Raw genomic sequence first — 24,875 nt, 5'->3', positions numbered from 1 at the left:
CGGCACGCAAGCAGATACGCTGCAATTTTAAATTTTGTGCATGCTTGCATGCGTTTGTTTTAAAATACACCAGTTGCACGTATGTGTGTTAATTTTAAGAGGTTATTCAAGCACAGCTAGCGCTTATGTCTTCAATAGGACTTTTTCGTCTTTTACGCGCACACGCAGATGGATTGTAAAACGTTCTTGCACGAGGAACAACCCAGGTTCTCCAGTTAGTCCATCAGTTTGCCCAATTAATATTGAGATCTTCCAACCCCCTCTGGTTCTTCATCCTGCACACCACCTGGTTGACTCAGACCCCTTTACCCCTGTCCTGTGAGCCCTAAAACTCAAGATCTACAGACTTGCTCTTCATCTGGAGCAGCAGTAAAGTTATGTGGATAACAAGCTGAAGCTCACCGCGATCTCCGGTTTTAAAATATGGAGTTATGGGCTTAAATGTTGGTCCCCACCTTGGGATGCCCATGTCACATCCCTTTCCCACCCTTTTATTTTTGACACATGCACTGGTAAATACCGGTATATATGCGCATAATTTACGGCTCTTAAAAATCCAGGTTGCTTGTGCAGGACCCACATAACGCGCGTATGTCGGCAATTTTGTTTGAGCAACACTTTTAAAATCCACCTCCAATTGTAACTTCCTTAGTGATAATGCAATACTGTGTACACATGTTTTCATAAAGCAATTGGTTTCATGCTAGATTGTACCCAGAAAATCATGCAGCACATACTACTGAGCATATGTTAGTGCACAGAAAATTGGTTGAACTGGAACAAGTTAGAACTTTTCAGCAGTGAAGCTCTCAGCAGTGAACTGAAACTGTGACTATAGTGTTACTGTTCGTGTTTCAAACTTGTGCTAACTCAGAAAGACGTAAAATTCTCAGTTATGATATATGTATAATGTAGAAGCCCTTTATATGAAGAGGAAGTTCAAAGTAATTTTGAAAGGAAGTAACAGCTTATGGTATTTTCTTTGAGAACAGATGAATGATATAGAGCAGTGCATACCATTGTTTCATCAATATCGTTTGATTAGTTCTTTGATAAATAAATCACATTCTGATGAAATCCTTATACAGTGTCTTTCAGCAAAGCTGTCTTTTCATTTACAATTGAGATTTACACCAAAAGATATCAGTCATGCCATTCCTCATTAAACCTTTTAAGGTGGAAAAATATTTATATTGCTGTCAGCAAGTGGGTCTTATTATACTCCATCTGTCCAACATAGAGATGGCTGATAAGTTTTTCTATATAGAAGCTCTAGCTGATGGCACCCAATATCAGAACAATACTTTCATGGTTTACTACTTTGAGTGATATATTCCACCTAAAATTGATCAAATTTAACCAGAAATAATTTATTGTGATCCTGACTTTGTGATTTAAAATGAAAATTAAAGTATATATTGCTACAATTAAGCCCTATTTTATAGACTATCTTATGCTACATTTAAATACAAAACTTTAATCCGCGTTGATTAATGTGGAAATTGCATAATATAAGATGCTTTAAATAACTAAATAAATAATTTCCTTACAGATGTCTACACATTATTAGTGTAACACTTGATCATTTTGGTCTTTCTGAAATTGTATTATTGCTTTCTAAATGTGCTATACATTTTTTTTCCATTGTTTTTCTCACATTCATTTTGCATTATTTTGTTCTTTTATTAACTGATTTCTAAAATTTCACTTTTAAGTAGACATTTTCTGAAGTTAATACCATATGGGGATTATGCAGTCCTGTTTTTATAGAAGCAACCATTAAAAGGGGGGGGGGGGGGGAACTTGTGCAGTTGATTTCCCTTAGTTTTGCTGCTTATTTATCAAACTTTTCTGCAAAGCATGCATATTTATAATTTCAGAGGTACTACAATAAGGAGTGAATTTTCAAAGAAGCTTTGTGCATAAAAGTAGCATATATAGCAATTTTCAAAAGCCCATTTACACCTGTAAAACTTTTGATAATTGTCTCCTAAACATACAAAAGCTATGCATATAAAAGAACATTTTTAAGCATTTCTGTTCAATAGTATTTGTTGCATGCCTATTCTTCTTTTGTCTCATGATTAAAATCAATTTCAAGTGTGAAAAAGGAAAAATGTCTAATTTGCATGCCTTTGTGTAAAAAAATAAATAAATTCCAAAACAAAACACAGCAGTGATTTGTAAACCTTCCAAAAGTATAGCAATAAAACTTCTATATATAAATGAAGTAAAATAGAAATACAGTTTCTTGTGTAAGAGTAAATTTAAATAGATCAAATGGAAAAACAATTTTTGTGCTTAAAATCTATTTTGCCTGTACATTGTTGTACTTTGAATGATTTTGCCAAATGTAAATTAATAATGTGTAAAATAATGCCAATATAATTACTTTTTTTGTGAAGAGAAGCATTGAAATTAAAAATGAGCATAAAAAATGGTCAACTTTGAAACCCTGTGAGCTTAGAGTAAAATGTTCAAGATATCTAGATATGGTCTTAAATAGGAACGATATCTTTAAAACAACTGTGCGCCCACACACATATACACATATGTGGGCGCAAACACACATGCAAATTAATTTTATACCGTCCGTACAATTGTATCACATTATATAAAATACATCTATTTGCGTATATGTGTGCTCCTAATTTTAAGAATTTGCACAAGGAAATGTTATTTGCTTATTTTCGTACGCACGTATCTGCTTTTATACTCACAAGTCAGCATATTTTATAACATGCACATATGAAGGAAATGTCCAGTCTATCTCTAGGACATCAAGACCCTCTGGTTATTCAACCTGCACTTCCTCCAGTTTTCCTTGACCTGACTCTTCACCCAGTCAGTATGTGGTTATAAAGAGTTTTATTCTCACTTACATCTGATAAATAGCAGAAGTAAATACGTTCAGGTAACAGCCATTTGTGTGCTGAGTTCACAGGTAATTAAATCACAACTTAGGTGTATAAATGTTGGTCCTGCCCTGGAACGCCCCTGACCCGCTGTAACCTACCCCTTTTTTACATGAGCAAATTTATTCGCGCATCAGTACTTGCGTGTATATGTGTGAGGTTTATAAAATAGCACTTGCGTGAATATACACTGTTTGCATGTGCATCAGCTTTTTTGTGCATTTGCATCTCTCAGGACACTAAGGATTGAATAATCAAAACAACTAGAAAAATCATAAAGATGAATTTTAAAAGCCTGGCACATGCCAAAACTGGGAGATACGTGAGTATGTCAGGCCACTGGGCACGATCAGATTTTAAAAGCTGCCTGTGTACGCACATATCTCCTGGTACACTCACAAATGAAAAAGTCTAAAAAAAAAAAAAAAAAAAGGAACAGGCGTGGGCATGTCAGGGGAAGACCAAGAGATGTGCGCGTAAATACTTATGTACACAGGTGCATGCTGGGTCCCCTGCCGCATAAATGTATCCAATGAGAAAATAAATGATATGAAAACATTCTTATTTGAATTCCCCGTACTTCTTGCCTTATGTACTAGATCAGTCATTAATATGTAACAGAAAATTCATTAGATAGTATTCCTATAAAAGCAATATCTATCTCTGTAACCAATCATTGTTGTTGAGTTATAACTATGAATGTCACTTTGTAAACCGTTGTGATCTATACCTGGAACGATGGCATAAAAAAAAAGTCTAAATAAATAAATAACTTTACTTCTGCTATGAATGGCATGTAAGCTAGAAAACAGGATAAAAGGGAGGCTGTTTAACTAGGGGGGTTTGGAAATCCTATCCCTTACCTGGCAAATTGGAAATGAACTGGGAAAACTGGTAATTGCATCGGTGCGGTAAAAGCAGCATTTGCGCGCATATGTGTACGCCTACTTAAAATTATGCACACGTGCATACTTACAGCCTATTTAATAACGTGCGCACGTGAGCCGAAAAACACCTGTGCATGTGCACCCATGCAGCTGATACAAAGTTACCATGTTACATACTCAAAATGCAATCTAAAAAACCCAATACCTTTTTTTACACATCTATGGAAGAAGGTAAAGCATTCTGTAAACCATGCCTCCGCTTGTTTTACCTATTTGTTTATATTTGTATTTTATGGGAAAAGAAATGCTTCTAAATCTCATTTTTTCATATATTCTGAATTCATCATTGTTTCTTCCTTAACTTGGAAAATCGCAAGTTTTTTTTATTTAAATGGGAGCTTGTATATTGGTGGAACAATAGCTTCTCACATGGCAGAGATATATGCGGTTAAGAAAACCAGAAACTTTTATTTGGCCGCATATTTTTCCAGATTGTATTGGGAGGAATTTCTAGTAGAGATTACATGTGAGTGGTATCTATATGGATTTCATATAAAACATGAAGCAAATCATATTCTCTTAGTTTTCTTTCTCATTAGAAAGACATATTTTTGTGGCCCTTTTCCTTGTTAGAGAAGATGCAGGTGTTATGATGGGATTTTTATCCTCTTTTCTCAGAACCTTGTCTTGATCATAAACATGTTACTTTTTCCTTGCTTTTTCTGGTGGTGATCATACCTTATTTAGGAGTTGATTTACTAAAATGTGCTAAAAATGTTACCACATCTACACATAACACATGCTATTAATGCACTTTAGTAAATTGGCCCCATTCACTGTAATGTAAACTGCCTTAAAATCATTTAATGCTTGTTATAGTGTATGGTTTTTAGTGCGTCTTAGTAAATTGGCCTCTTAGGCTGTTAGCTAGAAAGAGCGAGGGAGGAGCACAGGGAAAAAAAACCAAATTTAGATACCCAGTCTATAGTTGGTTAAGGATTATTTTTACTGTTGGGTGCTTTGATAAATAAAGGCAATGATTGGGCTTAAAAATAGTACTATGGTATAATTATTTGAAAAATGTTAAATTTGAGAGACCTAAATGGAAGGTTGTCAGTGTCAAGGCTCTAGTTTCCAAACATACTGCTCATAATGAAAGTGGAATTTTCAGAGAGTACATGAGAGAGCCCTGTTTTTTGTCTCCCTTCTACCTACTTAAAAAAATGTATAAATGGGGTCTGTGCTTATCAGGGGCGGCCTATCTGGGCTTCGGGCCTGCCCTGGGGGGCCGGTCCACCCAATCATGTGGTTGGTGTTGGTCACAGCGGTCTCATCCCTGCGTAGCCGCTGCGACCAACACTAAGCCCCCAGCGCTTCTCGCACAGTAGTTGCCTCCTGCTATCCGTATTTATATTTGGCCCATTCTGCTGCATTCCCGGTGGGCACTGTGGTTTCCAGTAACCAGCGAGAAACCTGATGGCCAGAAATGTGATTATAGTTGGATTAGCGGCACTTAAGACCCCCTCCTCCTTCTGCGTGTTTTTTTGCGCAGTCCCCTATCCTCTTGCAGCTCTCCTAGATCCTCTCCTCCCCGGCTCTGCCTCTTGGCGGGAGGCAGCCAGAAGGCAGAGCCAGGGAGGAGAGGTGGCTGAAGGTGCGGAAGAGGATCCAAGAGATCTGTGAGAAGATAAGGAACTGTGCCTCATGTCTCCTCTGCCAAGACACCATTATCCCAGGGCTTTGCCTGGACCTTCTAACCACCAATAAATAAGTATAAAGTATTTTTGATTACTCACAACAGCTGCTGCAGCTTTTAAGCTCTGGAGGAGGGAGAAGAGAGTGTGCGTGAATGACCGGGCATTTGTGTGAGCAGTCAGTCCGTTTAAGTGTGTATGTATGTCTGATAATTTGTGTGTGTATCAATGCGCATATGAGAGTGTATTTGTGACTGTATGTGTCCGCAATTATGGAGCGCATGGTAGGGATCTTCCCTAAACCTACCCTTCCTACCTTTTCCCCTCTCCTCCCCAACCCCTAACCTAACCCTACCTAGCCCCTAATTTTTTATGTTAATACTTACTGCTCCTCTGGAGCAGAAGTATCATACATACACTAGCCAGTTGCCGGCGCTTGCTTCCACAGGATAGCGGCTAATGGCGCTGTCTCGGCCCACCCCTCCTTGCCCAGACTACGCCCCCTGGGCTGCCCCTTTCAGCAGGCCTGGCACTTCGGCACATAATGGGGGTTATGCACATGGCCGGGCCCGTTGTAAAATGCGCACGGCATGCACAAGGCCCATCCACACGCATAACCCCCGAAAGTTATGTGCGTGGCCCTTTTAAAATTGGGCCGAGAGGGAGGGGACATTGCTCATATCCAAGCAATTACCAATTTTTAGTATATAAAATGTGATAATAACTAGAGGGGAAGAGAGATCACTTTCTGGACTTGATAGCATAGACTGATCCCTTGGAAATGTAAGCTTTATATATATATATATGGTACATATATAGATATACATGGTGTTTTTAGGTAATGTCTATAGTAATTATCTGCAGTTACTTCTTCTGTATTATCTGATTTTATTTATTCTCCATTCTATCCTCTTATTGCTTAAATAAACCTATCATAGAGACATGGAACCATTATGTACTGAGTCAAAGTGTGCGTGAGAGTATTTGTGTAGGGAATAAGCTCCTGGATTCAAGCTCCCGGATATAATCCTAGTAATTGTGTGTGTGTGTGTTTATATTGGGTAAACCCCTGAGGTTGTCCTGTTTGTGAGCAGGTAATAAGCTCCTCAGGTAACTCCCAGTGTAGGACCCCAGAGAGTTTAGCCCCCGAGTTTGAGCCTCCAGGCATAATGCCAGTGTGCATGGTCCAAGCCCAGAACAGTACCTCCAGGAATGCCTACGTTCTCTGAATGTAAAAGTATGCTAATACCTGCACTGCATGCTTACTTATTTATACACGCAGTGAGGATAGAGCCCATTTCTGCAGGCACTGTTTTACCTGCAGAAATGCCTTTGGAAATTACCCTCCTTTTGTTAATATGTTTTGTTAAATTGTAAAATCATAAATAAGAAAGCTATGGCCTACTGTTTTCCACAACATCCTGTTTCCAAGCCATGTGCCTGAGGGATCTAGGAATGGAGTCTGGGCTAGATATGTTTGCAACGTATTGCAAGGTAATAGGGTGGGTAGGATGGTCAGACCGTAAGTACCCCTGTTAGGTGCAAAGACTCCAGAAAACAAAACAGCCATTTCTAATACACCTGTGTTTATTTTAGTAAAATTATACTAGTCATTGTAAAAATAAAATTATTGCATTGTCTATACATGGTCATCTTGAGCAAGCCCTTATTATAAACAGGATTCTGGACTGTTTAACAAATAAATGATAATTCAGATGTACAAAGGTGCTAGCAAGTTGTTCTGCCTGAGTGGAAAACATTCATTATTATTATTTATTTATTTATTTTATTTATTTTTAATTTTTATATACCGAAGTTCTAGTAGGGACTACAAATCACTCCGGTTTACATAAAACGAAGAACTGCTCAACAGATAGCGGAGCTTTACATGGAACCGTATAACATATGGAACAGAATAACTGGTTGACAATTTAACATAGTGCTAAATAAAGTGATAATATTTTAACTGGTAATAAATAAAGAAATATAATTTTTTATATAAGAAGTATAACCATTTAACGTAGCAATAAATATAAGCAATGCCTAATATATATATGAAATAAAGTGAATTTTTGAGCTCAAAGATAATTGTCCAGTTGCAGATTCTTAAAAGTAGTACTTTATACAGTGTCCATAGTTAAGGGATGGAAGTCTGTCAGTTATAGTAAGATTAAGCGTCTGGGAAAGCTTGTTGGAAGAGAAAAGTTTTCAGTCTTTTTTTGAATTCTTGATAACTGGGTTCTAGTCTAAGATCTGGGGGAAGCGTGTTCCACTGGTGTGGGCCTGCTGAAGATAGCGCTCGTTTGCTCAATGATGATTTTATTTGCAGAGCATGCAGTGTTCCTCTGTATGCGCTTCTGATTGGTCTGGAGGAAGTGTGCGGTTGGAGTTGAGAGCTTAATGTGATTGTAATATTATTGTTATTACAGATTGATCAACTGAAGCAGGAATTGTCAAAGAAAGAGTCAGAACTTCTTGCCTTACAAACCAAGCTTGAAACACTTGGCAATCAAAATTCAGATTGCAAGCAACACATTGAAGTGCTTAAAGAGTCGCTCACTGCCAAAGAACAGAGAGCTGCCATACTTCAGACAGAGGTAAGGGAACTTCATTAATTCTATTTGTTCTTTAATCATTGTTAGTGTTTACTGCAGAATTACTTTCTTCCTGCAACTTAGCAAATTAAATAATCAGCTATTTTAGGGTAAGCATGTAACCAAGACTGTAAAATTAAAAATAAAATTATCAAAATCAGCTTGTTAAGAGTACAATGCAGATTTTATCCATCGTACTTTTAAAAGTAGTTTAATATGAGTTTTAAGTGCAGTCCTGGATTGCTAAGGATTATTCACTTACAGTTTAAATCTGGTTTAGACATGATTTTTCAGATGTATCGAAGTATTTATATTGCTTTTATTTATTAGAAATTGAAACGCATTGTGATATATTATAATTTAGGAGAAATACACTCTCTTTTGATATTTGGCTTTCTATATATTTGCTTTCCATCTGTGTTTGTGCACTTGAACACTTGATGCTAATAAACAGATTTTAACTATATACTCTAAAATAGCATTTCTGTAGCTGTACCTGTATGCATTTTGTTGCTGGGAGTCATAGCACTTTACAGAAGAAACAGAACATTTGCTAAAAAAATAAAATAAATAAAGCTCCAGCAGTCAACCAACTAAATACTTCATTCACATCCCATATATGTAAAGTATATTAGAGATTACCTAAGACAATTTATGCTAAATTATCCTAAAAATGTAGACTGTGGGTATCCTAAGAAACAAACTGAGAACCTGATTAGTATAAAGTAGATACTGTGGTATACAGAAAGTGGAAGAGCCAGCTTAGTTGTTAGAGCAATGGACTACAAACCAGAGAGACCAGAGTTCATTTCCCACCGTGGCTCCTTTGACCTCGGGCAAGTCCTTTTACCTTCCATTGCTTATCTGGAGATAGGGAAGTACCTGAATATAATCCACTTTGAAGTGCCAAAAAGAAAAGTGCGAAAAGCGGAATATAAAAAAAAAAAAAATCTAAATAAAAACGTAATCTCATCATATTAGAATGGTAGAGGCAGAAATTGTGTAGTGGTACTACTTGAGATACTCCTAAGGAAAATTGCATATTTCTTAGTGTACCCCTGCAGTGACATCAGCCTGCCAGTATTCCCCATCTCCAGCAGATGGTGGATGTGCATCTCCCTAATGGGGATTGAATAGTAGAAGGAAATTAATTCATCCCGCTCTCCTGTCGTGATACCTTATGGACCCTCCCTCATTTGAAAATTCCTGAAGTGATTTCTGTTAGCTGGTATTTCAAACTGGCATGAACTTAGCTGTAAAAAACAAAACAAAACAAAAAAACAGCTGAAAGGCAAGCGAGTGCAGGAAGCTGAGCACGGCGGTGGAGATTTATGCCCTCTCCCCTGGTAGCTGGAGACCAACCTTGTACTTAGCCAGGGTGGGCTGAGCTCAGGTAAGGGTTATTTAAAAAAAAAAAAAAAAAAAAAAAGTTACAGAGGAGGGGAATGGAGTAGGGTTTCCTCCTCCCCCTTCCCGGTCTCCGTGCTCATCATGCAATTTGACACTCATTTCCTGCTTCCAGTGGAGTTCAGGGGATGGGGCAACCTGGCGGGTTGAGCAGCCCTTGCGGCTAGGTCCCGCTTCATGGCTCATCTGGTTTGCTGCGTGGTAGGCTACGGCAGCTAGTTTGCGCATTTTTTGCATGCCGCAGACTGCCCTCTTCAGTTCCGTTGGATAATTCTTGTGCGCCCAAACGTGCAGCCCGTTGTGCGTTGGGTTGTGCACCTAATTGGGCATCTAGTTAGGTGCATAGGAGCACTTACCAGAGCACCCATTTGTGCATGCATGCGCCTTTTTTATGTTCATGCACATGCACGTGCCATTTTGTGTGCATTATCTGAGTGTCCTGGGGGAGCTCAGTTTGAGCACATATAGGCACAGTGTTGTGCACCTTATCTGTGAGCGCCTAATTTTTTGGATGCACTTTTATCAGGCATAGAGTTGCGGGAGGCAATAGGTGGACTAGGCGGCCACCTGAGGTGCTGGAAGTGGTCAGGGCTCCGCGGTCGATGTGAGGGCACCATTTTTTAAAGTGAACGAGTTGTGCAGCCCAGTGCATAGGTTGGCGAGATCGCGGAGAGAGGGAGAGATCCCGTTGTAGGATGACTTCACTGCCTAGGCGGCTAAACATCCTTGCACCTGCACTGGTGAGGCACCTGTTAGGGCGTATTGACAGACTGATGGAGCCCATAGTGAAGAAACTAAGCGCCTTGCCCTATGTGTTGCCTGTCATATTCGGGCATCTCAACCTTGCGTTTCCTTGAATTGTGTCAGCACTGTTTGGAGGCTCAGGAAGAATTACCACCTCCCCACTCCTCGGGGTTGCCTTGTGAACTGCCTTGCTACCGGAGACTTTGACTCTGCTTTCCCCCACTCCTTGGGGCAGTGCCTACATCTCTACACCTGCAACCTGCTCACGCTTCTCCGCTCCTCGGGGCAGTGTCTACGTCTCTGCACCAGCGACTTGCTTCGCACTTCCCCGCTCCTCGGGGCAGTGCCTATGTCTCTACATTAGTGGCTTGCTCCACGTTTTCCCGCTCCTCGGGGCAGTGCTTACTTTTCTATACGAGTGACTTGCTCCTGCTCCCCTGCTCTGCAGGGTAGCCTACGTCACTACTGCCAAGATTGATTCTGTGCCTTTCCCGCTCCTCGAGGCAGGCCCCTATGTCAGCATACAAGAGACTCTGATTACTACGCTGTCCCGCCTCTCGGGACAGTCTCTGCAACTCGCCGTCAGGAGACCCTGTCCTTACGCATTCCGCTCCTCGGGGTTTGCCTCACGGCACAGCTCTGGGCTTGTCGGCAATCACGTGGTGGTGACGCAGGACATTCTCTCTACTGCACTACTACCTTGTTCCCTGCTGTAGCTGACCTCACCTCCTGACAGTGTAGATCTATGGGGCTCCACCCCTCAGGCTGTAACAACCATCACCTCGAGCCAAGGGTCCACGAAACCCATGAATCCTAACACATACGATGAGTGCTATAAGCCATGCACTTGTTTGGATGTGCGTTTTGGATGCGCTAATCCCATTACTGTGTCAGGAGTTATTCTAGCACATCCAAAACGAGCGTCCAATTGCGCATCAAGCTGTGCGCTAGGCTGAGCGCACTGTATTGTATTGGCCCCTTTGTCTGCCTGCTACAGTAGTTAACCCAACTTGATCTCTGGATTTGGATTAATTTTTTTATCCATAAGGATCCTCTGCTTTTGTTAATTCCCTTTTTAATTCTTTTAGTGTTTTTTTCCCCTACCATCTTTACTGAGAGACTATTGTGTACATTCAGTACTGTTTCTGTGGAGAAAGATGTCTTACACTATTTCAGATATATACCTTCTCCAGCTTTATATTATGACTTCTGGAAAAGAGCAAGTCTCATATCACTGTATATTGAGATTCCCTATAAAAAACAAAAATCAACCTCTAATGTTTCAGAACTGAATCTGTTTCTGCTATAATCATCATGCTTTCCAGAGATGAACTGAAAACAAGTCAGCCACAGGGAAGTGCAGTGGATTTTTTGCGATTCTGTAAATTCTGTAAATTTATTTACATGTCTAAACAATGAAATTTGCTTTAATAAATGTGATGGCTGGTTGGACAGCAAGGGAACCTATCACTGGTTGTGTAACAAAACCCTATGCTGATAGGAGCCAAAATCTCAAAATAATTGGGGGTGCTAGGGAGAAGTGACATTGTATTTCTTGATAGCTGCTTAACCAGAGAGCTCCCTAATCTGCAACAGTGAATCTTCCGGCAAAATATCCAACTGTGGATAATTAATGGTCCTGAAAACTGATATCGATGCTTTGGAGACTAGAGATGGCATCCAAGAAGAAATCAGTTGATTTTAAACAATTTTCATATTTAAAAATTGCAGTGGATGCTGCGAATGAGGCCATCATGGAGAGCAGAGCAGGCTGCGATTCACTGGACATGCACAGGGAAATGCAGATGTACTTACAACTATGGCGAGCAGAGATATGCCTATGAGAGCAGAGTTCTAAAATTGGTTCTGTGAATTGAGAAAGACATGAAAGTAATCAAGGCCAAAATCTTAGGCATAGTGACTGAATTAAAGGAGGAAATGGCCAAAATCAGATGACATGTGGAAGAGTCTGAAACCAGGTTAGACGTGCATGTGGAGAAACTAGAGTGCTGCAGAGTACTAACCTGAAGGTGGAATGGAACAGAGAAATCTGCTCGACAAAATTGAGGATTTAGAATATCGATCCCAGAGGTTTAATCCACAGTTTGGGGGGGGGGGTGCCAGAGAGTCCAATTATGCAGACTGCTTGCAGGTGACCATAGACATTAGCAAAGCTATCTTGTCTAATGGCGATGTTAACACAGATGTGGGTGATCTGGTTATTGAGCTGGATTGAGCATGCTGAAACCACAGAATTCCAACAGGCGCCAAGATATTATCATGTGCTACCATAAATATGTGCTGAAAGAGGATTTTAAAAGCGGCCTGTCAAAAAATAAGTTGGTCGTGGTAGGGCCATACTGTGGCAGTCTTCACAGACTTGTCGTTAGGTGTATTATGTAGGTGGCAAGAAATGAGAGAGATCACCCAAGCTCTTCTTAAAGAAAAAATGCGCTACTGGATATATGTTTGGAGTGGTGTTTACCCTTAATGGGGGTATCATCTCAGGTAAAAACATCAGCAGAGGCTGAAAGGCTCCAGGGATTTTGGTGCTCAGTAGCACAAGATGTCTACATCAACTGCTTTGAGGGACAACCCTCCAAAATAGCAGAGTGTCGGAAAAGGAGGCAAATGCCTGCGTCACAATCTGAGGGATCCTCTTCTTCAAGCAACACTGCAACTTGACTTTTGTTAGCTTCTTACAGGTTCTTCTTGCAGTTAGAATGGTGATTATGACAGTTTTTGCAGTTAAAACAGAAGGTTGTAGCAATGGGTGCATCCTTTTTCCTTAAATATCCTTGCAAATGCTTGGTAACGTACAAAAAAAAAGTTTTATTTTTCTTGACCCATTGCATCTTGTAACCTTTGTTAAAGATAAGGCTGAGGATTAAGAACTATGGGATATTAAAATAGAATTCTCTTCAATGGCCTATGTAAGATATAGATATTACTGTGCGTCCCCCATGATGGGGAGGAGGAATATCCTAGTGGTTAGAGCAGTGGGCTACAAACCAGACCAGACCAGGGTTCAAGTCCCACTGTTGCTCCTTGTGACTTTGGGCAAGTCACTTTACCCTCCATTGCCTCAGGTAAACTTAGATTGTAAGCCCTCTGGGGATAGGGAAATACCTACAGTACCTGTAAACAAAAAAAAAAATAAATAAATTAAAGGTGGGATAATTGTTATATCCATGTATTAGTGTTTTTTTCTTTTTTCCTTCTTTTGTAATATTTTCCTGATTTATTTACTTATTGTAAATGAATAAATATAAGAAAATATATAAGAAAAGAATGACAATATGAGCCTGCTAATCTGGGATGTTGGTAATTGGAGTTCTTAGGGGAAAGATGGATTCATTACTAGTAATACCAATGATTTTTATTATTATAGTTGAATGTTTTGCCTACGGGGGAAACATTATGATGGGTTAGGAACGCTTGTTATGTACTTTGAGTTACTTATTACTGTTTTACCATGTTTCTAAAATATTGCATTTACAGAGGGTTGGGGGACTCGGGGTAAAATGGTCACACTCCCATGGTGGATCTGTGAGTGGGGATTTGCAGACCATTTTTTGCAGAGGGTGTGATTGAGGAGGAAGGGGGAAGGGAGGGGATATAGTATAGAGGAAAGGGGAGGGGGAAGATTCAATTTCCAAGGGTGGGAGAGTCAAGTAAGGAGGGAAGGTCTTATAAAGAAGAGCAACAACAGATGAGAATTATGTTTAGTATTAGATGTCTGCAGAAACTTCTAACTAGTAAAGATTATGGCTCACTTTAAATTTTTCACTGAATGTCAATTCAGCTGTTCTTCCTGGTAGCCCATTGTGAGATACTGTAGCTCTTGACTGGAAACAGAAAGAAACTCCTTGTACAGAGGCAGTTATATAAAGAGACTGTCAATTTTCTGAATAAGTTGACTGCCCTAAGGAGAAAGACTTTAGTTATATTCGAGAAGATGTGGCTTCCTTTTGTTACCTGGAAAATATGACCTGAAAGATCAACTCAGGTTGAACTGAAATGGGATTTATGACAGCTCACTTCCTAAATACTTTAAACCTGGTATTGAATTTCTTTATTCTTTTCTTGACTTTGAGGGGGTGGTTGTATCATTGTAAGGGAGCATTGAGGGAGTGGGATTTTTTTTATTTACAAATGTCAAAATGTTTGTGTCGATTTGTTGACCTATATAGTCTTATCTGTGAAGTTTGGTGACATAATAGAACTTAAAAAAAAAAAAAAAGATTGGAGGTGCTAAACTCAACACAAATTACCCCTCCCTGGTCAGAGTGAAAGACTTTGTTCAATATTGGGGATGTTCAAGCACCCACTATACACACATATCTGGCATCTATGCCCATTCTTTTAATTTATGGCTCTTGACAGCTTTGAAAACAAATGCTATTGGTGTAAAATGATCTATAAGTTTACTTCTATATTTAGACATACCATATCACCCTTAGTCCGTTTGCATTGTCTCAGTGAAAGGAGTTGTGAAGGAGCATGCATTTGTTCCCAATATTTTCTTTATTAAATTTAAAGACATACAATAAAGAAAATTAATATAATTGCAGAAAACAAATCTGACTCGAATGAAAATTCAAAGAAATAAATCACATTACCATAGCTATTAGGGACATCTTATATCAAGTCCACTATAAAGGGGAGAGAGCAATAAAGAAAAAAGAAGAATAAGGATAATCACTTTATAAGTCTCTGGAAACCATTATAGACTCCTAATTACCTCCCTGGGAATAATCCAGACCCAGATGACTGTACCAGGGGTTTCCCTTGAAGAAACAATTTCAGTTGATCTGGGTCCCCTAAAATGTATGTATTTCCTTTATATTTAACAATACATTTAGAGGAAAATTTGACAAAATGGCACATCCGTAAAAATTGCTTATGAACTACAGCAATGGTAGACAAAAGATCAGGAAATACATTCATTTTGTGCCCATTAAAATGTAAAAGTCTATTTTGGCAAAACAGTTTCAAGACTAAGGGGGTCATTTTCCAAGGAGTTACCGCGGGAGATAAATTCGCAAATCACGCTAACAGCCGTTAACGCGATTTGCGAATGCAAATTTGTAATTTGGTATTCAGGGGGCGGAGCATATGTAAAGCGGGAAACAGTTTATCGTGTGCCCCGAAACAGCCACAGTGTTAGCGCGGCTCCTATCGCGGCTAATAGCTACAACCCTTTCATTTGCGTTACATTGTGCGCTAGAGGCCAGTAAAGGTTTATCGTGGTCCATGACAATTCCGAACGGCTTATTTCCATGAGAGAGAGAGAGAGAGAGAGAGAGAGAGAGAGAGAGAGAGAGAGCGCGCCTTGCTATAGATCCTACTCCCTAGACAGGTATTTGTATCCCCATGGTAGGCCCACCTAGTAACTCGAGGTGGGGATTAGGTATGAGCGTAGGGGGTTGGGGGCCACTTTCACATTCAACATGAGACTACGAACAGAACAGTGGTCTCTTGTGAAGATTTGATGACCTTCGGAGTGAGGAAACTCACTCCAAGAAGAGATTTGGGCAATGTTCTCTCAAACTAGCTTGATGGACACTCTACCTGGGCAACAACAAGCTAGGTTGAGAGAACGTTGCCCAAATCTCTTCTTGGAGTGAGTTTCCTCACTCCGAAGGTCATCAAATCTTCACAAGAGACCACTGTTCTGTTCGTACGTCTCATGTTGAATGTGAAAGTGGCCCCCAACCCCCTACGCTCATACCTAATCCCCACCTCGAGTTACTAGGTGGGCCTACCATGGGGATACAAATACCAGTCTAGGGAGTAGGATCTATAGCAAGGCGCTCTCTCTCTTTCTCTCTCTCTCTCTCTCTCTGACTATCAGGAGAAGTTAATTGGGTTCATATTCAGCCGCTGTGTGGCTTGGCTAGTTAGTCAGATAAAACTATAAACCTAACTTAGCCTGTATATTCAGGTGTGCTGTTGAACATACCTGGCTATCCTAAAGTTAACCAGATAAGTCAGGCTAACTTTAGGACAGGTCTGCAGGACGACCAGATTTAGTGGATAAGTTATCTAACTCTGCTTTTCCCAGTTACGCCCCTGGAATGCCCCTAACTTATCTGGCCAAATTTTAGCCAGATAAGTAATCTGGTTAGAATTTAGCTGGATAAGTGCCCAAATATTCATTTAGCTGGATAATTTCTGAGTTATTTGGCTAACTGCTTCTGAATATGGACCTCACTATGTCCATGGCCCATTCTTGAATATGCAGAATGAAGCTAGAAATATAATACACTTTGGGGCGGATTTTCAAAGGGTTATGCAAGGTACCCTGAAAACCCATGCGCGCTGAGCCTATTTTGCATAGGCCCGGCGACACGTGTATGTCCCCGGGCTTGAAAAAAGGAGCGGGATGGGGGCGGGGTGTGAGCGGGGTGTGGGCGGGATGGAGGCCTCCGGAACAGCAGCTGTGCTGGGGGATCGCGCGACGGCACTTGGCTGGCGCGCGCAACCTACGCCTGCCTCTGGGCTGGGGGGCAGGTTAGATGGGGGGGCAGGTGGGGGGGGAGCAGAAGGAAAGTTCCCTCCGAGGCCGCTCTGATTTTGGAGCGGCCTCGGAGGGAAAACCATCGGGGAAAACCATCGGGGCTCCCGTAGGGCTTGGCGCGCACAAGGTGCATAAGTGTGCACCCCCTTGCGTGCGCTGACCCCGGATTTTATAACATGCGCGCGACTGCGTGTGCATGTTATAAAATCGGGCGTAGATTTGTGTGCGCCTGGTTGCGCGCACAAATCTATGCCCGCGCGTACCTACTAAAATCTGGCCCTTTGCTTAAAGATGGCAAATTCTCAGGAGAAATCTTTAAGATAGTCAAAAAAAATAATTCTTCAACATTTCTCCTGGAGCAATCATTCTGGTCCTTGGAAACCGAAGAACCTTAAGTTCTTGTATTGGACGGCATTTTCCAAATTGCCAACCTGGTTCCTCAGACTTTTGTTGTCCTTAATCAGAACAGCCTTATATTGTTCAAGCTCTTGCATGCTGAGGGAGCAATAATTGATTTTGGAGTGCCAGTCTTGAATTGACCCCTCCTGGGATTGTAACTGCTGAACAGAGTCCTTAGAAAAATTACAAAGCTGAGATAAACATTCCATTAAGGGTTGCCTCCATCCTGTGAATCTGCTGCCAAATTTCTAAATTGGAGACATCTTTCGGTGACTTCACCCCTGCTTCCAGAAACCCTCCCATAGTTGAATGAAACACTACAAGCTTCAGCAGGGCTATACTGCCATTTCCTGCTTCAGCCCTGGAGGAATTCACAACACTAAACAATGGCTCCTTGGCACACCTCTGGGACTCATCACTCTCAGAAGAAGACAACTATCTGATCTGCACAGAGGAAGACTTAAAATTTACTTCCCCATCTCTATTCATTGGAGCTTCCAGCTCTTGCATACCGCCCAAGCTTCCTCCTGCCAGCACCACTGAAGCTGGTAGTCCCTTGAACACCAGGGGCCCAGAAGGAGGAGTATGCACTTCTAGACTCAGAGAAACCATGAGGCCTTGCTCCGCATGACTGCTGGTGGCAGAATATACAGTCCCCAACATCTGTGGATAAGCTGCTCTCTTTGCTGGTCACCGCCATAAAACTATCAAATGGCCTTACTAACAGGGCTAATTGGCATAAATGCAGAGCAGAGCAGTGAAGCTTCTTAATTCGGCACCATCTTGCTCTCAGGAACATGCATTTCTTTCTTGAAATATGGGCATCTGGCCACTAGAGAGATCTCTAAAGGTTAGAGTAAATGATGTTGCTATAGGGCAGAGCTTGTTGGGAGTTGCTGTTTTAAAGGAAGTATTTGGGAAATTGAGAAGGAAGGAAAGATAAGCAAACAACTGGAAAAGAATCAGAAAGGAGCAGGACAAAAGAGACTGAGAGGGCCCTGGAAGCAGCCAGCAATTCCCAGTTCTGACTGGTCAAGACTAGTGGAATCCAAGAGCTGTTAAATTAGTAGAAAATTTCCATTTAAGAAGAAAATTTCAATTTAAGAAACCTGTGGCACTCAGCTGCTGTGGAGATAGAGCAGCTTTTAAACTAGAACAAAGGGGAAAGCCGACAGTCGCTCAGCAGCACATGGTTCGGAGAGAGGTATCTTCAAAGGATACTAATGATGCATTAGAATTAGGGCATCCTGACAGTGAGGTTCCAATAATAAGAAAAGTAGTCCAAGTGCCTGTAACTAAAAACTCACCTGAGCTAAAAAATTCTAACTTATCCCTATCAATTAAAAAGCAGAATGAAAATACAAACAAAAAACAAACTTTGAAATGTTTGTATGCTAATGCCAGAAGTCTAAGAAGTAAGATGGGAGAATTAGAATGTATAGCAGTGAATGATGACATAGACTTAATTGGCATCTCAGAGACATGGTGGAAGGAGGACAACCAATGGGACAGTGCTATAACGGGGTACAAATTATATCGCAATGACAGAGAGGAGCACCCGGGAGGCGGTGTGGCGCTTTATGTTCGGGATGGCATAGAGTCCAACAGGACAAACCTCCTGCATGAGACTAAATGCACAATTGAATCTTTATGGGTAGAAATCCCTTGTGTGTCGGGGAAGACTATAGTGATAGGAGTATACTACCGTCCACCTGGTCAAGATGGTGAGACTGACAGTGAAATGCTAAGAGAAATTAGGGAAGCTAACCAAATTGGTAGTGAGGTAATAATGGGAGACTTCAATTACCCCAATATTGACTGGGTAAATGTATCATCAGGACACGCTACAGAGATAAAGTTCCTGGATGGAATAATTGATAGCTTAATAGAGCAATTGGTTCAGGAATCGACAAGAGAGGGAGCATTTTAGATTTTAGATCTAATTCTCTGTGGAGCACAAGATTTGGTGAGAGAGGTAACGGTGGTGGGGCCGCTTGGCAATAGTGATCATAATATGATCAAATTTGAATTAATGACTGGAAGGGGGACAGTAAGCAAATCCAAGGCTCTCGTGCTAAACATTCAAAAGGGAAACTTTGATAAAATGAGAAAAATTGTTAGAAAAAAACTGAAAGGAGCAGCTACAAAAGTAAAAAGTGTGCAAGAGGCGAGGTCATTGTTAAAAAAATACCATCCTAGAAGAACAATCCAGATGTATTCCACACATTAAGAAAGGTGGAAAACAGGCAAAACGATTACTGGCATGGTTAAAAGGGGAAGTGAAAGAAGCTATTTTAGCCAAAAGATCTTCATTCAAAAATTGGAAGAAGGATCCAACAGAGGAAAATAGGAAAATGCATAAGCGTTGGCAAGTTAAATGTAAGACATTGATAAGGTAGGCTAAGAGAGAATTTGAAAAGAAGTTGGCCACAGAGGCAAAAACTCACAGTAAAAACTTTTTAAAATATATCCGAAGCAGAAAGCCTGTGAGGGAGTCAGTTGGACCGTTAGATGATCGAGGGGTTAAAGGGGCAGCTAGAGAAGATAAGGCGGAAAGATTAAATGATTTCTTTTCTTTGGTGTTTACTGAAGAGGATATTGAGGAGGTACCCGTACTGGAGAAGGTTTTCATGGGTAATGATTCAGATGGACTGAACCAAATCACGGTAAACTTAGAAGATATAGTAGACCTGATTGATAAACTGAAGAGTAGTAAATCACCTGGACCAGATGGTATATACCCCAGAGTTCTGAAGGAACTAAAAAATGAAATTTCAGACCTATTAGTAAAAATTTGTAACCTATCATTAAAATCATCCATTGTACCTGAAGACTGGAGGATAGCTAATGTAACCCCCATATTTAAAAAAGGCTCCAGGGGATATCCGGGAAATTACAGACCGTTTAGCCTGACTTCAGTGCCAGGAAAAATTGTGGAAAGTGTTCTAAACATCAAAATCACAGAACATATAGAAAGACATGGTTTAATGGAACAAAGTCAGCATGGCTTTACCCAAGGCAAGTCTTGCCTCACAAATCTGCTTCACTTTTTTGAAGGAGTTAATAAACATGTGGTTAAAGGTGAACCGGTATGATAAAGTTCCTCATGAGAGGCTTCTAGGAAAAGTAAAAAGTCATGGGATAGGTGGCGATGTCCTTTCGTGGATTACAAACTGGCTAAAAGACAGGAAACAGAGAGTAGGATTAAATGGACAATTTTCTCAGTGGAAGGGAGTGGGCAGTGGAGTGCCTCAGGGATCTATACTGGGACCTGTACTTTTCAATATATTTATAAATGATCTAGAAAGAAATACGACGAGTGAGGTAATCAAATTTGCAGATGATACAAAATTGTTCAGAGTATTTGAATCACAAGCAGATTGTGATAAATTGCAGGAAGACCTCGTGAGGCTGGAAAATTGGGCATCTAAATGGCAGATGAAATTTAATGTGGACAATTGCAAGGTGATGCATATAGGGAAAAAGAACCCATGCTATAGTTACACAATGTTAGGTTCCATATTAGGTGCTACTACCCAAGAAAGATATCTAGGCGTCATAGTGGATAACACATTGAAATCATCGGTTCAGTGTGCTGCGGCAGTCAAAAAAGCAAACAGAATGTTGGGAATTATTAGAAAGGGAATGGTGAATAAAACGGAAAATGTCATAATGCCTCTGTATCGCTCCATGGTGAGACCGCACCTTGAATATTGTGTACAATTTTGGTCGCCGCATCTCAAAAAAGATATAATTACGATGGAGAAGGTACAGAGAAGGGCTATCAAAATGATAAAGGGAATGGAACAGCTCCCCTATGAGGAAAGACTAAAGAGGTTAGGACTTTTCAGCTTGGAGAAGAGACGGCTGAGGGGGGATATGATAGAGGTGTTTAAAATCATGAGAGGTCTAGAATGGGTAGATGTGAATCGTTTTTTTACTCTTTCGGATAATAGAAAGACTAGGGGGCACTCCATGAAGTTAGTATGTGGCACATTTAAAACTAATCGGAGAAAGTTCTTTTTCACTCAACGCACAATTAAACTCTGGAATTTGTTGCCAGAGGATGTGGTTAGTGCAGTTAGTATAGCTGTGTTTAAAAAAGGATTGGATAAGTTCTTGGACGAGAAGTCCATTACCTGCTATTAATTAAGTTGACTTAGATAATAACCACTGCTATTACTAGCAACGGTAACATGGAGTAGACTTAGTTTTTGGGTACTTGCCAGGTTCTTATGGCCTGGATTGGCCACTGTTGGAAACAGGATGCTGGGCTTGATGGAACCTTGGTCTGACCCAGTATGGCATGTTCTTATGAATACAGCAGCTGGTCAGGTATAGGAGCAAGAGCTTTTCTTGCTGCATGGATTATGTGCGCTTGTTGGTTCTGCTATACTGCAAGATACTGTAAGTGCATGCATTCCCAGATTAGAGAAAGTCAGGGTTAAACTATAAGGGCAACAATATTACTTTATTTAGGAAGCCAAGAAACTCTCATAGCAGGCAAGTGATTACAGAAAATAAAAGATGATTTATCTTAACCAGTAATATTTTGATTGAGTGAAGTAAAATAAAATTTGATAGCCTGGGCCCCTGGGCTTGGTTAAGGAAAAAAAATAACTTTATTACTCATCAAAAGTGATTTCTTATATTTTCCTTGCCACTTGAAGGATTTTCTTCTTTTTCCAGGGCATCAGTTAATGTTACAGTCATAATATACAGGTTGTTTAGCTCAGGCGCTCCCTGTAATGGAATTCTATATCCTGATATTTCTCTTTACATAGAGAATCAGCAGTCACGTCTAAACTCAAAACCTAAGGTATAATCCTTTCCATAAACTCTGCCAGGTCAGGTGCTTTTGTTAGTATACCAAAATATTTTTAAACATGCTTGATTTTCAAATAGCTGATGTTTCTTCTTTATGGCTTTCATATCAGAACTGATCATGTTGTATTTAGTGTGAATATATATATATATATATATATATATATATATATATATATTTATTTTATTTTTTTTTGCAATTTGTTTTACCACTCCTCCTGAACTTCCCTCAACCAATACATGTTTAAATGCTACATAAATTGTAAGACTTCTAGAGAAGAATATTCTTTCTTTTTATTCACATGCTTAACTAGATATTGTGTTACGAATGAGAAATAATGCAGGTTTCTTATAGATTTGGAAGTTGTAGACCTTTAACCCAGGCAGCCGTGACCAGCTAGTCACAAGGAGGGTGGTGATGGCGAAACTCACTTTAAACACACACCCATAAGACAGACTCATGGACTCCAGCATTGGTATAAACTTGGCTGCAGCTTTATTATAAGTAAACAGGTAACAGTGGAAACTTAGGTACCCGAGCCATAACAAGGTTATCCTAACCCCACTCCTTTGCAGCAGGCAGTGTTCACCACAGGCCCTGGGCCAGCAAAACCCTGTCTATCCATGAGGAGTCCGTCTTGGGCATTTCCAGTCACCTGTCGCGAACAAGCAAAGTTGACTACCCAGGTTGATCGCTGTATACTGGGTCATTGGTATCTGGGGGTGCATAAGGGAAAAATCGCATCTCTGGTTACATTGTGTTTCTGTTCATCTGACCATGTTCCTAATAAAAAGTTATACATAAAAAGTTGACTACTCAACTGGAGGGAGCATCCAGTTCGCCGTGTATTGGGGCTGATTGACCCTGATGGCAGCCCCCTCAATGACCTGTATTTTGGCCCAACACTGTAGCAAGTACTGCCTCTGGTCAGACACCCCACCTCCCAGCTCTGGTACCCGCACCCTCAATTGCGACATAACAGTAACAAATCCATGACAAGTCAAAATAACTAACAGCACAATCTGACTAGCTTCGCATGCTAACTCTGGACTTGGGAAGTTGGGCAGGATGCAGAGCGAGCTTCAGAGCGAGCTACATGGGGAGCCAGAACAAAAGGGATGACTTGCCAGTCAGGTCCTGGAGTCAAACTCCCCACACTGACTGCCACTCTCCAGACCACCCCTCAGGGGTTTGAAACACCCGGTAGGCGCAAGAATCACCACAGGGCATACTCCCAGCCACCTGGTTCCCTCCTCCCATTGCCGCCCCTAAATGACCTGGCCCAGCCCTCTTCTGATCTACCTAGCGGCCAGCCCAATGGCCGTGCATGCATGGCGACAGTCTTCCCCATCCAGGTAGCGCACAGGAGCACTGATGTCACCCTACTGCGGCACCAAAGTTCCGAATGATATCTCCGGGAATGGGAGCTGCCTTGCACTGCCACACACTGTTTCCATGGCCAGTAAGTTCACCTGCTCATCTCCTCCAGCTCTGGGCATGGTACCGGGTTGCTGGCGGTGTCTGCACATGGACCTGGCGCCACATCTTAATCCAGGCAGTCGCGACCAGCTCATCGCAAGGAGGGTGGTGACGGTTAAACTCACTTGATACACGCACCCTTAAGACAGACTCAGACTCCTGCATTGGTGTAAACTTGGCCGCAGCTTTATTATAAGTAAACAGTTAACAGTGCAAACCTAGGTACCTGAGCCATAAGAAGGATATCCTCACCTCAGGACTTGGGCCAGCAAAGCCGTGCCCATTCATGGGGAGTTTGTTCTGGGCATTGCCGGTGTCAGAAAGATCTCCGGGGAGTAAGGATGTTGGTCATCTGATGCGGAGGCCCTCAGGGTCCAGCACCATTCCATTTCATCCTAACTGAACGTCCTGGGTCAGTAGCCCAGCAGTTGCTGATGTGAAACCAGACAGCTCTAATCCCGCTCTCCAAAGAATAAAAACAGGAAGAGCAAGGAAAAAGAAAAAACCCAAAAGGTTGAACTGGCTTTTGGTTCCCTGTGTAAAAGGGATAGTCTGGTTCCTCTCCCAGTACACAAATGAATGTCCTGTAATCCACACCGTACCACGGCTCTAGATAAATCCTGAAGCGATAAGCAGTGCAACCCTTAAGCAGTGTTACCAGTTACAACCTTTACAGCATGGCTCCCAAATTCCACTTCCTATGCCAATCCTCCTTTTATCCGATTTTGAACTACTTGCTATGGTATGTATAAGCCCAGGGATCCATTCTCCTGTCTCGTGTACATGAGGTAGGCAGGGGAGCCCCCACCTGCCGATCTGCTGTATAGCCGTACCTGGGAGCCCGGAAGCAGCAGCACTGGAAGCAGTGCCAATCCGGAATGAGTGCGTTCTGAACTGCTCAGCTTCCAGCTCCACATTTCCCAGTGCATGCATTAAATTGAAATCGGCTCAGTGGCATGAGATCGATATGCACTAAGAATTGGTTTTCCCCCACTCGCCTAAGCACAGTGTAATGCAAGGCATTAGCCACTGGGCAAGTGTGCAATCCGGGGATGACAGCAAGGAAGACTGAGGAGTCCCTCCCCAGCTGGTCTGTTTTGGACCTCCTAATCCTCAATTCAAGTCTGTTGCCCCTGATTGAGACACCTGATGCAAGGAGGCTGGAACCATCATGCCTGTAGCTTGCTGATGCTACTAGATCGCTCACTCTAAGCACAGCAAAAAATGCGATGGTGAAGGCAGTGTGGAACAGGGCCAACTCAAATGGTTATGACACTATCCCAGGCAAGACACACCACAGCGATAAGAGGTGATCATGTGAACTGGTCTGCAACCATCAGGGGTGTGGAGTTTCACCTTTGACCATCTGGCTAGGACCCGCTTGACTGCAAAGTCTCTGACTGGGTTA

At 41.4% G+C, this 24,875-nt stretch overlaps 1 protein-coding gene across 5 annotated transcripts in view; it reads left to right on the top strand.

Moving 5' to 3' along the window:
• The window catches only part of ERC2 (ELKS/RAB6-interacting/CAST family member 2), a 1,638,183-nt gene that overhangs the window by 291,905 nt on the left and 1,321,403 nt on the right, over positions 1-24,875 (top strand). For all 5 annotated transcript variants that reach the window (XR_003856601.1, XR_003856602.1, XR_003856603.1 and 2 more), the window contains one exon: positions 7,926-8,093. Coding sequence is in view for 1 of the 5 variants with exons in the window: in XM_029600911.1 (XP_029456771.1) it covers positions 7,926-8,093 (168 nt within the window). In the remaining 4 variants the exon portion in view is untranslated. The remainder of the gene's footprint in view (positions 1-7,925; positions 8,094-24,875) is intronic.

The sequence above is a fragment of the Rhinatrema bivittatum genome, chromosome 4, assembly GCF_901001135.1.
Source record: "Rhinatrema bivittatum chromosome 4, aRhiBiv1.1, whole genome shotgun sequence".
In the NCBI taxonomy this organism is placed as follows: domain Eukaryota; kingdom Metazoa; phylum Chordata; class Amphibia; order Gymnophiona; family Rhinatrematidae; genus Rhinatrema; species Rhinatrema bivittatum.
This window is presented reverse-complemented; position numbering and strand designations above follow the sequence as displayed.